A 16,266-nucleotide genomic window follows, 5' to 3' on the forward strand; every position below is an offset into this window, starting at 1 on the left:
GTCACATGTGTTGAGGCAAGAGAGCTTAGAGCTGGATGAGTCTTTATCGTACCTTGAGATGCCTAAGCAGATCCTAGACCGAAAAGTTAGAAAGACCAGGAGTGGTGAGACAGTTTTGCTTAAGATCCTTTGGTCTAACCATGAGGCGAGGAAGCTACATGGGAGGCGGAGGATATAATGAAAGAGCGTTACCCTTTCCTTTTGATCGGTATGTATGGTTACGGGACGTAACCTTGTTTCTTTAGGGGTAGGAGATGATCGCGAGAGTTTTTAAGAGTTTTTACACCCCTTTTATATGTTGTGTCGGCATGTTTGTCGGGATAAGTTGGGTTAGTAGCATGTTTTACGTTGTGTTTATTTTGACCTTGGAGTCGGGAAGCTTATGGGAGTACCTTTGTTTGGTAGTGGTTTGAACTTCGGGGACGAAGTTCCTTTTAAGGAGGGAAGACCGTAATACTCCGTATTTATGGTCTTGGGGGGGTACTCTATCGAGTAGCCCTTACTCTGTCGAGTAAGGGTATGTTGCAGAATAAAATAGTTTCTGACCTGTTGGGCACTCGATCGAGTAGGGGGGTACTCGATCGAGTACCTAGGGTACTCGATCGAGTGTCCGGTTTACGGGGAGTTTTTCGCGGGTTTTGTTAATTATGCGATTAGGGTATTTAAACTTAATCGTCGTTGTTTTAATTCACTTTTACCAAAACCTAAAACCTGTTTAAGAGAGAAAGCGATCGAGTCATCTTCCTAATCGCATCCTTAACAATTCCGGAGTTCGGACGGTCGATTCGCATCGTAGTTCGTGTCGTTGGATTCCTTGCGTCGAGGGTAAGCTTTTAATATAATTTATATAATGTTTTGCTAGGTTTGGTCAAACCCTAATTTGGGATTTGGGGTTTTATGAATAGTAAGTAATTGGTAGTCTTTATATGTTATATGTTAGGAGGAGAATTCATAGAAGAGGCGTTTTGAGACAGCTGTAGATACCGTCTGCGTGTTGTGCTTTCCAGGTAGGATTTCCTACTCAGTATTAGTCCCATAATGGGATATTGGTGATGTCTTTGTAGTTAGTTGCTTGATATGATGATTGTGTTTGTAATTGTGCTTGTGGTTGTGTTGTTGATGGTTCTCGAGATGCGTTCTCGGGTGAGTGGGGTCACTTGCGGGAGTGATCTCACGCCCTAGTTTCGCCCTTCGTGGAACCCGCCACGAAAAGGGATGTGCACATTAATGGACAGGGTTATCGCTCGTACGATGAGCGGGGCTTAGGTGGGAACGGCTGCGGTCCCCCGGGCAAGGCGGGTCCGGTGGACGGTCGTATTGAGATGATGGGAGTTGGTGGTGTATGTGTGTGTGTGATTCAAATTGTCTGTTTGTCTTATCGTTGTTATCTATATTGATTGTGTGATTTATCGACCCGGTGTTGTTTTGTAAAACTGCGGTGATCCATTCGGGGATGGTGAGCAGATATTGAACAGGTATAGAGATGATACGGGGATATTTGGGATGGCCACGACATGACATGACGATAGAGTCTTCCGCCTTGTAGTTTAGTTTTATTTACATTTGATTGAAACAGACGAGTTTGGAATAATGTATTGTACTTTTGATTTGGTTTCGAGGATTGTACTTATTCATTAAATTACTTATAATAAATGTTGTTTCTGTTTTGTCTATTTGATTATCATACCTCGGGCAACCGAGATGGTGATGTCTTCATACCTGAGTGGTCCTGGTAAGGCACTCGGAGTATGGGGGTGTTACAGAATCTGGTGACGACCGCCCGTCTCCCTATGCTTGTTGCTGCTCGCCACCGGCAGCAGTAGCAGCATCACCATCAGTGGGCGGCCCAGAGGACGACTTGGCAGCTCCACCTGCATTTGCCCTCTCAGCCTCCTCCCTAGCCTCCTTCACCTTAGCAGCATGGGCCGCCTTGGCGCGGCTTCTGGCGACCTTCGCCTCGGCGCGGCCTTGGCCTCCGCCGCCTTCTCATCCGAAGCTTTGTCAAAATCCCGCCACGGAAAAGTGCCTTCAGGAAGGAGCTCCTTAATCGCATCCCTGGTAGCATCTTCAGCTTGGTCCCGGTACCGGGCACACATGTCAGGGATGATGACGGTCTTCAGCGTCTCAATGTCCTTCTCCCTCTGAGCAAGGATAACCTTGGTGTTCTTATGCTCCTTCGCCTCGGCCGAATGCAGGGTCTTCCATGTTTCCCTCTGCTCAACCATGGCCTTATAGCCGCCCTCAAATTTGTCTTTCTCCTCCCATGACTTGGCGACGTCGGCCCAACGCAGCCTCAACCTTGGCCCTCTCGGCCGGGACCGCTTCTCAGCTTCCTCCTTAAGCTTTCGCTCAGCGAGGAAGTCCTTCATGGCGGCCTGGAAGTCCTTCTTCGTCCTCTCGGCCTCCTTCTTAGAAGCGGCAAGCTCAAGCCTAAGCCGTTCGAGCGCAGGAGCTGCTTGAGCCATGAGCTTTTCTTGCTCGATAATATGAGCGCCGGCAGCTTCAACCCACTTCACCAGCCTTTTGGCCAGCCTTATGCCGTCCACCCTGAGCTGAACGGAAGAAGCCTTCTCGGACGAGGAATCGGCGGTGACATTTTTGTCGCCCGTCTGCACTGGCTGCTTCTCCAGTTGCCGTTCGGTGAGAACAACGGTGGCGGCAGGCGATCTACAAAAATCCAGACAAAGCATCCATGTCAACATTCATCGACATATCGTAAAGCTTTGTCATCGGGAATGCCTAAGGAACACGCTAAATCCGAGCCGTGGGTTAGATCCGCACGGGTCCCTAGCCTTCTTGGGCGAGGGCCGGTGACCCCTTCTCTTTCCTCGCCTCGAATAAAGCGGCGAGCGCGTTGCTTCCTTCCTCTTATTCGAAGGAGGAGGACCCTCCATAACGGTGACGTCCTCGTCAACATTGACGACCACCGTCTCCTTTTGGACTGCGGGGATTGAAGATTGAGTGGGAGTTGACGTCGTAGCCGCCGTAGACGTTGTTTTTGGTCTCTGGCGCGGCACGTTACCGCCAATCTCCGCTTGAGCCGCCGCCACATCCATTGCCTTCAACGCCTGCTCCATAAGTTCGTGCGGGGCCAGTCTGCGATCACGCGGCGCGGCCTTAGGATGCAGCTCAACAACTCTCCCGTCCTGGTCAAGTCCCAACTTGTTTAGGATGGAGACGGGGAGATCACGGCCAAATCGATCTGCAAGAAACAAAGCAAGAGTTAAGTAAAAGAAGTAAACCGGGGCAAATACAGAAGCATAAAAAGCAAAGGTGGGCCTCACACCGACCCCACTCACCCTGGCCGAGGGCCGGTATGAGGCCAACGTGACAAAGCGGCTCGTCTTGAAGGACGATCTGCGTCGGAGGCATCCATCCCTTCGGCGTGCCATCCTTCTCAGCCTCGAACAGGCTCATTGCCCGCATTTCGTCCTCCTTAAGATAGACCTTCTTGGCGTCCATCTTAATCTTGTTACGGGAGACATATCTATCATGCTCCCCCGACTCTCACATGAGTGACGCGGCTCTGGAAGGACCGGGCGGTGGATAGTCCTCCGGAACCTCGACATATACCCACCGCCCCTTCCGGTCTTTGCAAGAGGTCGGCTTAGAGACGGTCACATAACCCGGCTCGGTCAGATCTTTTGTACCACCCCGTGCCGCCTAGGGTAGTGCAGAAGATGGTGGAGCGGCGAAAAAGGTTCACCGTTGGGGCCTCCCCCTTAAAAAGACATAACCATACAAAGCCAATAATAGTCCTAATGGCCAACGGATGCAGTTGTGCCACGGCGCGATCATGGCTTTGATTATGGCGCGGCGACGTGTTCATTAAGAGGAAATCGGAGCCCATACTCCGGATGTCCGATGTACACGCCGATACAACCTTCGGGAGGGCAATGAGACGGCCCGATCACCCTCAGGGACAATGATTCTATACCCCCTGCCGAAGGAGTAATGGTCTTCAAAAAGATCAGGCCCGGAACAACTAGCGAACTTGTTTGTCCAAACACGATCAGGATTGATCGAGCAGGCTTCGCCGTGCCACGAATAATGCGGCCTCTGTGAGTCGGATTGGGTCTTTTCATCATCATCATCATCGAAATCCTCCAATAATTTCTCATCAATTTCAGGAGAAGGCGACTTGCGGCCCCCGAACCCTATCGGGGTGACAACCAGTGGCTCCTGTTCATCAGGATGCGACGGTTCGCCCCCCGTAGTAGAGGTACTAGGAAGGGCATCAGCAGCAGACATGGTGACAACAATTAATTAACAAGTAAAAAGTTGGGGAAAAATTTGTTTGTTTACCTTGGAAGAAAGTGTTACGCCGAGTAACGCTTCGAAAACTAGAGAGAAGTTTCTTCGAAAAAAAACTAGAGAGAGGAAATGTTTTGAGAAAATGAAGTTTGATGGTCAAAATGGGGGGCTAACTGCTCTATTTATAGAGCAAAGCCCATTCAGTGGACCAATCAGAGCAAAGCCCATGAAGCGTCCACCAATCAGCACCAGGCCACGTGTCAAGCATGCAGCCACGGAATATCAATCGACATACAGTAACAAATCTTCTTCGACACGCTCCTTGGTATCTACTTGCTAACGGCCACCTGATCAACCAAGCTTGGCAGCACCGGTCGGGGGCAATCAAAAGCACACGGCACTCCCAACCTTGGTCCCGGCCAGCGCCATTTTCTTTTCCACATTTGATGTCCATTACATAACCATGTGGAGGGGGGATATGGTACGGCCTGAACAGGACCAAGCCGAGGAAGAAGTTCGACATGCGTAGAATACGCTCAACACTCATCGAAGGTCCATACCACGGCATAGACTACGCTGGGGGCAAATTGATGGGGCATATTCTGCACCCGCTGACCGAGTCAACATATTGAGCAAGGTCAAAGCTAAAAGACAGCAAGTCAACATATTAACAGCCTAACCGACATAGCCTGTCGGCCTGTCACTTGGGTCTCGGTCTCGGCAACTAGCCGGCCGAGAGGCATATCCACGTACTCACATCCAGTCCCCTCGGCATAGAGTCAACCAGGCCTGCCGGCCCGGCATGGGTCCCTCGGCCGAGGGTAAGATAGTCTTTCCACCTGCTAGCCACTTGGCCACTTGGCCACTACGTGACAAAAGGTGAAAGTCTATAAATACTCCACTTCTCTCATTGAGAAAAGGATCCAAAAATATCATCTAAAATCTGGTATAAACTCCTTTATCTCTCTACAATATACTTTGCCAAGTTAACACACGACTTATCTCTTTAAGTTTACTGACTTGAGCGTCGAAATGAGTACGCTCGGTACCAAGCCGAGCCCTCAGTTTGTTCATCTTTACAGGAGAGAGCGAAAGGAAGAGACAAGCAACGACGTCATTCTACAAACTTAAGTGGTCATAATCCTACTCCGGAATTACACCCGGAACAGTGTAGTTGGGTGACTTTAACAATGATGTTAAAACATAAACATGATCAATTTAGGTAGCCTTAAATGAATCATATGACATAAAAAGAGGTCGTCTTTAGTTTAACACGGTCTCAAATGAAATTACGCGACTCGGAAATAGGGTTTTTTAGGGGAACAAGGCTAAGGCTAACTTACCCAATATTCTTTTTTTCACTCAAAATTCAATACAATTAAGTAATAAATCGTTCGTTTTATCCACCCCAAACTCTAGTTCACTTCCACGGAGGGATAATTAGAGAAAATATATTTTCTCTTAATTAAATTATTTTATTAAGTTTCTTAATTAACCAAGTCAATTTGAGCGGGTTAGAAGTGGCTCGGAAATTGAGCTCAAGCTCATAATCGACTCGAACTAGTAGTGGCTCGGAAATTGAGCTCGAGCTCATAATCGGCTCGAAATCGATTAAATTGTTATTTTATTTAATTTCTTTACTCTTTAAATTAAATTTAAAATAAATTTATTTTAAGATAAATGTTAATATAAAATACTCAACAAATATAATACTCCGTACAAACATTATCATAAATGTCAAAATAACATGAACAAAAATAATTGTAAAATACTAAAATTAAATATTTTTTTTCAAAAAAAAAAACATAGACCAGCTTTCAAGTAAACCGGATTCCGAGCCACCGAGGGCTCTATGAGCCAGCTCGGAATAGGGAGGAAAATAACTAAATTTTAAAGACGGCGATCATCAATTTATTACTCTCAATTTCAAAAACGTCCCGTTACTTGTACAAGAAGTACTATAACAACGTCAATAAGCCCATACGGGCCGATACCGCAATACAAAATTACAAAACCACAGCTATTTCCTCGACTAATTTACTTAGTTGATGATGGGCCAAAATTAAGCAATTGCTTAGACTCAAGCCAAGGCTTAACAACAACAATAGCATCAAAAGTCCTAGTTAGCCCATTTTGCATGGCTGCTACCTTAAGGTAGTATTTGATCCCAGAAACCACTTGCTTTTGAGCTTCCACCACCTCTATGAACCTCAATGGACCGTCACCGCCGCCGTCTCGGCTCACAACATCGCGTAACGGGTTTCTGTTGTACTCTTGTACTGAAAATTTGCCTACTTCTTGAACTTCTTTGTTGGTCTTCACATCTTTCACTTCTGATCTTCCTCCTAGAATTTTTCCTCTGCGACAATTCACTTTTGTGGTCGTTAGTACAAGTAGTATGATGAACAAGTATATTATGGTCCACTTTTTCATTTTTTTTTTCTTGTACAAGAAGGTAAAATAAGTTGTATTATTTTGTAGTGTTCTTTAGCCTTTTTTTTTTTTGGGAAATAAAAGAAGAGATAAGAATAGAGACTTGGAGAAAAAAGTTAGAAAAGAGGAAGGGTATAAATAAGTAGGAAAAAGTGTAGGGAAGGAGGAAGGTGGATGCATGATCGGTGTGCCGCGTTTCAAGACATGCAGGCAAACCAACAAATTTGAGTTATTGCTTTTAGTGAGTGAATGTTTTTTGGATGGTAATAATGTCATAGACTCATAAGTCACAGCGTACCGTTGGGTTTATTATCAAGCTTGCGAACTTAAAATTAAGCTCGATGGATAGGAATGTCAACGGAGCTGATAAAAGTGGCCAATTATTAAAAAAATTAATACTATTATGACAATTTTTTAAATGTTATTTAGTTATAATTAAGATATACGGAGTATAATTTTAATAATAGCTATTTTATAAAAAAATTTACTAACTTTTTTGGTGAAAAACTAAAATTACGAAGATAAATTCAAAAAAATGGAAATTAATAGTGATTAAATCAACTTTTAAATTTATCGAATAAAATTATGTTGTAGCGGGTTAATGGGTAAGCGGGGCGGGTACGATTTTATATTTCTGCCCGTTGGTACGAGGATAGTTTTGGAAACTTGTATCCGCCACGGGTGGTAGGACGGAGATGGGTACGAGTTTTTCTTGGTGGATACGGGTACGGGAAAACCTATATCCACCACCGCTCCGCCCGCCCCGCCCCAATGATATCCCTATCGATGTGTGAAAGTATTGAGGAAACTCAAAATCAAAAGTATTTGAGTGGTGGAGTGATATAAAGATAGAAGATATATATGATATCATGGTTTCCAGGTACCGTCATCAGAAGTCAAGTCAGAGATAAACGGAGCACTATTAGTCTGATCGCGTCGCAAAACAAGTAATTTACCTTGTACCCATGGACTAGAAAGCAGATTAATTGATTTGCCATTGCCAACTTGTGTTTGAACTTTTCGAACAAGCTACTACTAAGGATATTTTAGCTATGGAGCCACCTGTTCTTGACTCTGACGACTTCCTTTATTGGAAGTATACTGAAGATGGAAGTTACAACATACAATCAGGATATATTTACCTTTTATCTAAGCGATCGGTACCGCCTCCATTACACTGCTCTTTTCCTTGGAAACTGGTTTGGCTTTTCCCCTTTTCAAGCAAATTTCCTCTTTTCATATGGCGGATTTGTTGGGGTTGGTGTCCTTAACAGTTAGTGCAAGGACTTATAAACCTCTAAAAGGATCAAAGGGCATACTTTGGTATTATTATCAGTTGATCCACGTTTATCAATAACGGTTGGCTTGCTAGATAAGTTTGACGTTATTGTCATACAGATGGCGGTGATCAACTGGTCCCTAAAAGTCACACCTATAGGATACGTTCGAGAGATGTGACGGTATGAAAATACTGTCATGTAGATGCCAAAATTGACTAACCAGTTAGTCCGAGTTATTTGACTAGTAATTAGTCAAATATGTGATGTTGAGATATTATATTTAATACGGATTAAATATCATGGGCTAAGGCGAATTAACCAGTTAATTCGTAAAATTAAATATAAGCGTTTTATATTTAATTAAATGTATATTGAATATAATTATACAATACTGTTTTGTCGGACACGTATTAATAATTCAGCTAACCCGTATTATTAGCTGATGCCTTAATTTCCGATAACCGATAACAGTTTATAATAAACCGCGTCATATACATTTAGCAATTTATGAGCCGGACCACGAGGTAAAATTAAGAGGAAGTGGAAGCCCACTTCCCCATGGAAACCGTCGGTCCAGCCGAACCAAACAAAAGGAGAGACTCCCTCTCCTTTTGACCTAGACATTTCATTTTACAGAAAACTAGGGTTTTGGAGACAGTTTCTCTCTGAAACCGAGATCTCACATCTCGAAAACCTCACAACAGGTTCTCCCAATATTGCAAGGCAATCGGAGAACACCATCTAGCCAAGGGCATATCTTGAACAAGTCTTGGGTGCAACAATTAGGAGGGAATCTGGTTTGATTTCTGTTCTCTACGCCGCACTATAAGGACCCGAGGTTGATTTCTTATTCCTTATCGTTTTTATGTTTTATGACAATATTCACATGTAAATTTTACGTTATAGTCCTACAATTAAAGGGGTAGTATACGGATATTAACCCACAAGTGGTATCAGAGCGAGGCCACGTAAATTTTCTATGTGTTTTTCATAAAACGATCTTGAAACGATTTTGCTTTTGTCTCGAAAACCGTGCCTAGTATACACGGCAGAAATTTTGAAACCGTGTCATGTATTACACGGTAATTTCATCTTGTTTTCGATTTGGTTTTTGCATATTGTTGTTTTATACAGAGATTATAACAATATGTCATGTTTTGTCAATTGTCAAATTTGTTTTAATGCTTTGTTGATCGAATTTGCAATTGATTTTGTCTTGAAATATGTTTTCACGAGGGTTTTGAATTTTCCAGAGACTTTTGCACTCGATCGACCAAGTTTTCAATCGATCGAGTGGCTTTTTATATATTTTTGCTCGATCGAGTCCCTGCTTTGTACTCGATCGACCGTTCAAAACCTTTTGCTCGATCGAGTCCTTGCCGTACTCGATCGACCGCTTCAAAACCCCTCGCTCGATCGAGTTGTCCTCGTACTCGATCGAGCAGATTTGCGATATAGGTACTCGATCGACCACGGTGTTGTCGATCGAACACCTCTGGTTAGCATACCTCTCGATCGACTTGCGAGTTCGATCGATCGAGCCCTTTTGTCCCTCGATCGAGCACTTATGTACCTGGATCGAAGGATTTCGTCTTTGACAGCTTTGAAAATTTGTTTCTTTTGATTTAAATTTTCTTTTGGCTATAATATGTACTTTATACGGATATAGTACACTCGCTATGATTGTGAAACGGTTCACTCACGTACCATACAGTTGTTTTAAAGCGTCTTTAAAATGACGGATTGTAATGGATTAAAATTAAATGATAGAAGCGGTTTTATCACATGAATTTTAATCGTTAAAAGGTGGTTTGGATAAATTTAACATAATTACGGAATTATGTCACGAATGAATTTGTTTTTAGTTGATGCATTTTTATTTATCGTATATTTATGAATGTCGTGAATGCCATTTTATTACGTATTTAATTTTTACAATCGATTGTAACTTAGTGTGGCCTTAGTAGAACGTGTTACCGTAATGATGGAACACGGTCTTGGTTGTATTTTGAGATCTCGTATCTCCGTTTTGGATTTTTCACTTGTAATTACAGTTTTTATTAGAATGTAATTAGGTTTATATTTTGTAATTTTAATTGTAATTTTTGAGAAGACCAAAGACGGAGACCAGATGCTCACTCCCGCTACATGGATCAAGATGGAACAACAAGACAAGCTTCTTGGGTCCAACGGTGGATTCCAAAGTTGTATTTTGTTCTTTTTATTAGGATAGGCCACACTAGGAAATTTTATTTACGTATTGCATTCAATTATTTATTTTATCGCAACGATAATTTGCATCATATCATATTCTAAAACCAAACCACCTAATTATTGCATGAAAACTGACACATATAGAGGTCACGAGTTAGTTTTCCTTGACATTCGCATGTCACACGTTTTATTAAGCCATCATCCAAATAAATTCATTCACGACAAACGCTAGTTATTCGTTCACTTAAAATGAATTATGATTTAGTTGATGGGATCTTCCTCGTATAAACAAAAATTGAGAACGGTCTTTATAGGTCAAACTCCAATGAATCCCTTCTTCGTCGGTAGGCATACTATGACCCCTTCTACGTCGGGTAAGTTGGAACCGATTGACCTATTTTATCTCAACACTATGGTCACTCGTACGATCCTGTGACTGTGGTGGACTATAGATAGGATTTACGGAAATCTATCGACCAAGAGTTCTTCCGGAAGAATTAGCTAAACAGTTGGCTTATCAATTTACAGAAATTGAGTCTTGGGATCACTTGTATCATTCTTGAGGGAGATCAATTATGCAAGTGCGAGAGTCTACATGTTTAAAATGAATTTTAAAATAGACTTAAATCACCTCGATGAGTTGCTTATTTCGTTTTGTTTTTCTTCCTTTTTCAGTGTAGAACACGAACTTTTAAACTGCTAAACAACAAATGGCTGGTTCAAGTGATAACCCAATGCCAAGTGCCACATTGGACCGTGAGTCCTGGCTTAGGATCTTCATGAACCAGATGAATCAGTCTACTCGACTGAAGAATGATGGATCCAACTTCGCGGACTGGGAGGCGGCATTACGGAATGCTGCCGCTGCTGACGGGAAGCTCAAATATCTATTAGAGCCCATCCCGGCAAACCCAGGTCCCACGGCTAGAGCTGCTGAAGTCACCAAGTTTAATGATTTCTGTATGGAAGCGGGTGCGATTAAAAACGTACTCATTTTTGCAATGGAACCCAATTTGCAGAAACGCTTCATAGCCCATGGTGCAAACAAGATTTTCACCACGCTCACCAAGGAATTCTCGAAAGCACCGAGAATCGTGACCTATGAGCATACCACTCGCTTCTTTGATGCGAGACTCCAGAAGGGCCAACCGGTTAGCCCACACATTCTCAGCATGATTGAGAATGTCGAGAAACTGGAGACCTTTAACTGTAACATCAGCGAGAATATTGTTATCGACCGTATTCTTCATTCACTCCACGATGGTTATTCGCAATTCAGAGCGAATTACTATATGAATGATTTGAAGAAAACTCCCCATGAATTTCACTCCCTCCTCGTACAGACCGAGAAGGACATGAAGTTCAGTGGGAGCTCGAAACAGGATGTTCTCGTTGTATCAAATAAAGGAAAGGGTAAGGGCAAAGCTCAGGCAAACCTAACAGTAGGTAAGGCGAAGTTCAAGAAGTCGGGCTCAGGTAAGAGTGGTCCTGGTGAGGCGAGCAACTCATCAGGCACGACAAAGAGCAAGAATGAAAACATGGAATGCCATCATTGCCACAAGACTGGGCATTGGAGACGCACATGTCCTGTTTATCATGAGGACTTAAAGGCGGGTCGTGTTAAACTTTGTTGGTATGTCTTCCTCTTCTTCTACTTTTATTCATATGATTGAGATTAACCACGCAAGTTACGGAACTTGGGTACTTGATACTGGTTGTGGTTCTCATCTGTGTAATCATGTGCAGGGGCTCCGAAATCTCAAGCCTCTCGTAAAGGGTGAGGTTGACCTGCGTGTTGGAAATGGAGCAAGAGTAGCTGCCATCTCCAAGGGGACATATGTGATCCAGCTTCCTAGCGGATTTGAGTTGTCTTTATTAGACTGCTATTATGTTCCTAGTCTTTCGAAAAACATTATTTCAGTTTCTGCGCTTAATAAACTTGGTTTTTCATTTGTAATAGAAAATAATTCTTGCATTTTCTCATTACACAATATGATTTATGGCAAGGCAGTCTCCATGAATGGAATTTATGTTTTAGATCAGACCACGGAAATATTACACGTAATGAATAAAAGGTTCAAGGTTGGTGACAAAGATCAAACGTATCTATGGCACTGCCGTATGGGACACATTAATGAGAAACGCGTAAAACAGCTCATCAAACATGGAGCTATCTCGGCCTTTGATTTTCAATCATTTGGCACGTGTGAATCATGTCTCATCGGTAAGATGACTCGTATTTCCTTCAAAGGTGTTGGAATGCGCGCTGCTGACCTATTAGGACTCATACACACGGATGTATGTGGTCCTATGTCAATCACCGCACGAGAAGGCTATAGGTATTTCATCACTTTCACGGACGATTTGAGTAGATATGGCTATGTCTACTTAATGAAGCACAAAAAGTGAATCCTTTGAGAAATTCAAGGAATACCGAGAATAGGTACTGAGAACCTATTAGGTAGAAAGATTAAAACACTACGTTCGGATCGTGGTGGCGAGTATCTTTCTCACGAGTTTGATCAACACCTTAAAGACTGTGGGATTGCCTTACAGTTAACTCCACCTGGAACACCTCAGCTGAATGGTGTGTCCGAACGGAGAAATCGAACACTACTTGATATGGTTCGATCCATGATGAGTCACACGGTTTTACCTGATTCATTATGGGGTTATGCTCTTTTGTCAGCCGCTCTAATACTTAACCGAAGTCCGTCTAAAGCTGTTGACAAGACTCCATATGAACTATGGAAGGGAACGGTCCCTAACTTGTCCTTTATACGGGTTTGGGGCTGCGAGGCTTATGTCAAGTGGAGACACGAGGATAAGCTCGGCCCGCGATCGGTCAAGACATACTTTATAGGTTATCCTAAAGGAACACGTGGTCATTACTTCTATTCGCCAACCGAACGACGCGTTTTTGTTGCGGCTAGTGCGACATTCTTAGAGAAGGAATTTCTCGAGAATGCAAAGAGTGATAGAACCTTCGACCTGTCGGAGATTCCAGAACCAAACACCGAGCAACTATTGGAGGAACCTGTTCCTTCAATCCCGGCTAGTGGTGAATATTCTGAGGAACTTAGGAGGTCGGGAAGAGTCTCTATTCCTCCGGACAGATACATTGGTATGGTCGAGGAACATGACATAGATGACGTTCTACTCTTAACGAGTAGTGAACCCGCAACCTATAAAGGTGCCATGACTAGTTCTAACTCAAAGCTATGGCTTGAGGCCATGCAATCCGAGATGGACTCCATGTATGAGAACAACGTGTGGGATCTTGTTGACTTACCTGCTAAGGTTCGTCCCCTTCAATGCAAATGGCTTTACAAGATAAAGCATTCTGTGGAAGGTCAGCAAGATATCTATAAAGCACGACTAGTTGCTAAAGGTTTCACCCAAGTGCCAGGTTTGCACTACGATGAGATTTTTGCACCCGTAGTCATGCTGCGTTCCATTCGGATTATCTTAGCGATCGCCGCTTTTCATGACTATGAAATTTGGCAAATGGACGTAAAAACCGCCTTCTTAAATGGCTTTTTGGAGGAAGAGTTGTACATGGTACAACCCGAAGGTTTCATCGATCCACAACATCCTAAGAAAGCATGCAAACTTAAGCGTTCCATTTATGGACTTAAGCAAGCATCTCGGAGTTGGAATCATCGCTTCGACCAAGTGATTAAAGAAAATGGATTTACTCGATCGGTCGAGGAACCATGTTTATATATCAAGTCGAGTGGGAGCAAGATTGTCTTCCTAATATTGTATGTTGACGACATACTCCTGATTGGGAATGACATACCTCTCTTAACTTCGGTGAAAGTATGGTTGAAGAACCATTTCCGGATGAAAGATCCTGGGAGAGGCACAAAGAATTACGGGCATCCGTATCTATCGAGATAGATCACGACGAATGTTATCTCTCTCGGCCAGAGTCTTACATAGACAAAGTCCTAGAGAGATTCAGCATGACTAACTCCAAGAAGGGGTTTCTTCCCATGGCTCCAGGGGTGCATTTGAGCCAGTCTCAGGCACCAGAGACACCGGAAGAGAAAGAGCGCATGACACGGATTCCTTATGCTTCGGCAATAGGATCAATCATGTATGCCATGATATGCACACGTCCGGACGTGGCATATGCATTGAGTATGACAAGTCGATTCCAACAGCATCCAGGTGACTCACATTGGATGGCTGTCAAGAACAATCTTAAGTACCTACAGAGGACTAAAGATTGGGCATTGACTCATGGATCGAGATGACTCGAAATCTCAGTCTGGATTCGGTTTTACTCTTAATGGCGCTACAGTCAGCTGGAAGAGTTCCAAGCAAAGTGTTACAGCAGATTCTACGACTGAGTCCGAGTACTATGTTGCGTCTAGACATGTACAACGGAAAGCTCATCTAATCCGGGATTACGTGGAGCAAAAGGAAGTAGTGATAGAAAAGATTGCTACAGATGATAACATAGCAGATCCTCTCACTAAAGCATTACGACAAGATAAGCATGAAGGGCACGTAAATTCCATGGAATCGAACGTGTTCCTGAGTTGTAGTACTCTTTTATGGATCAGATTCATTCTCTCTTGTACTCTATACGACATCATCGTTTTGATATTTTATATATATTTTGTTTTTCATGTGGAATTGTACGACAATTTTGAACACCACAAAGTGAACTGAACAAACATCATATCTTTTTAGTCCTTAATTGCCCACATGAGTGATAACTCGCAATTATTTTGTGACGTTGGTTGATGGTGGGTTCAACGAGCCATAAGTCAACCGGTTGTGACCAATCACAGAGGCGATTTATACGGATATTTCGTAGGACACACTTGTGACATCGACGTGGAGTCCTAAATGTTTTATAACATTCGTTGCCCGGTCGTGGATAGGACCTCCATGGTGATCCTAAGAGTCGATTCTTTTGACTATCGACTGTCTCTTGAGACTACGGCAGATTTTGGGTGACTTTGGTTTCTTTCTCACGGTCATCCGTAATAGGGGGCCAAGTAGATTTTTTTCTGGGTCATTTCATGCTGTGCTTAGATCGGAAGGAGTCGAGTTGAAGGAAATATTCAGCCTTTATCGGGTACTCGATATTTCTCAGGGCCACTCGAGGAGTCAGAATCGAAATGCATGGCCATGCTCGGATACGGATTCGTTTTATCGGTTAAGTTACTCTCTAGTCGGGGAAACCACTCTAGATACAGATCGATTGTAAAATACGACCTTTGCGGATCCGGATCCGCAAATTGTTTTACATTGAGTGGGAGAAATTTTAAATGAATATGAGAATCGGTTATCGCACATACACTTGTACGGACAAGTGGGAGTTTGTTGGAGCTTGTGTCCTCCAGTTAGTGCGGATAACGTCATTGCACATGCACTTGTACGGACAAGTGGGAGCTTGTTGGGGTTGGTGTCCTTAACAATTAGTGCAAGGACTTATAAACCTCTAAAAGGATCAAAGGGCATACTTTGGTATTATTATCAGTTGATCCACGTTTATCAATAACGGTTGGCTTGCTAGATAAGTTTGACGTTATTGTCATACAGATGGCGGTGATCAACTGGTCCCTAAAAGTCACACCTATAGGATACGTTCGAGAGATGTGACGGTATGAAAATACTTTCATGTAGATGCCAAAATTGACTAACCGGATTAGTCCGAGTTATTTGACTAGTAATTAGTCAAATATGTGATGTTGAGATATTATATTTAATACGGATTAAATATCATGGGCTAAGGCGAATTAACGAGTTAATTCGTAAAATTAAATATAAGCGATTTATATTTAATTAATGTATATTGAATATAATTATACAATCTTTTGTTTTGTCGGACACGTATTAATAATTCAGCTAACCCGTATTATTAGCTGATGCCTTAATTTCCGATAACCGATAACAGTTTATAATAAACCGCGTCATATACATTTAGCAATTTATGAGCCGGACCACGAGGTAAAATTAAGAGGAAGTGGAAGCCCACTTCCCCATGGAAACCGTCGGTCCAGCCGAACCAAACAAAAGGAGAGACTCCCTCTCCTTTTGACCTAGACATTTCATTTTACAGAAA

At 42.9% G+C, this 16,266-nt stretch overlaps 1 protein-coding gene across 1 annotated transcript; it reads right to left on the minus strand.

Moving 5' to 3' along the window:
* Positions 1–6,291: 6,291 nt before the first annotated feature.
* Positions 6,292–6,687, minus strand: LOC141655340 (cysteine proteinase inhibitor B-like). The gene has a single exon (XM_074462425.1). The coding sequence runs from the start codon at positions 6,685–6,687 to the stop codon at positions 6,292–6,294; it is 396 nt and encodes a 131-aa protein (XP_074318526.1).
* Between the last annotated feature and the right edge of the window lie 9,579 nt (positions 6,688–16,266).

The sequence above is a fragment of the Silene latifolia genome, chromosome 5 (assembly GCF_048544455.1).
Source record: "Silene latifolia isolate original U9 population chromosome 5, ASM4854445v1, whole genome shotgun sequence".
Taxonomy (NCBI): domain Eukaryota; kingdom Viridiplantae; phylum Streptophyta; class Magnoliopsida; order Caryophyllales; family Caryophyllaceae; genus Silene; species Silene latifolia.

Bases quoted from the DNA above. Each gene is read 5' to 3' on its own strand.
- LOC141655340 (XM_074462425.1), bottom strand. From the start codon at position 6,687: ATGAAAAAGTGGACCATAATATACTTGTTCATCATACTACTTGTACTA.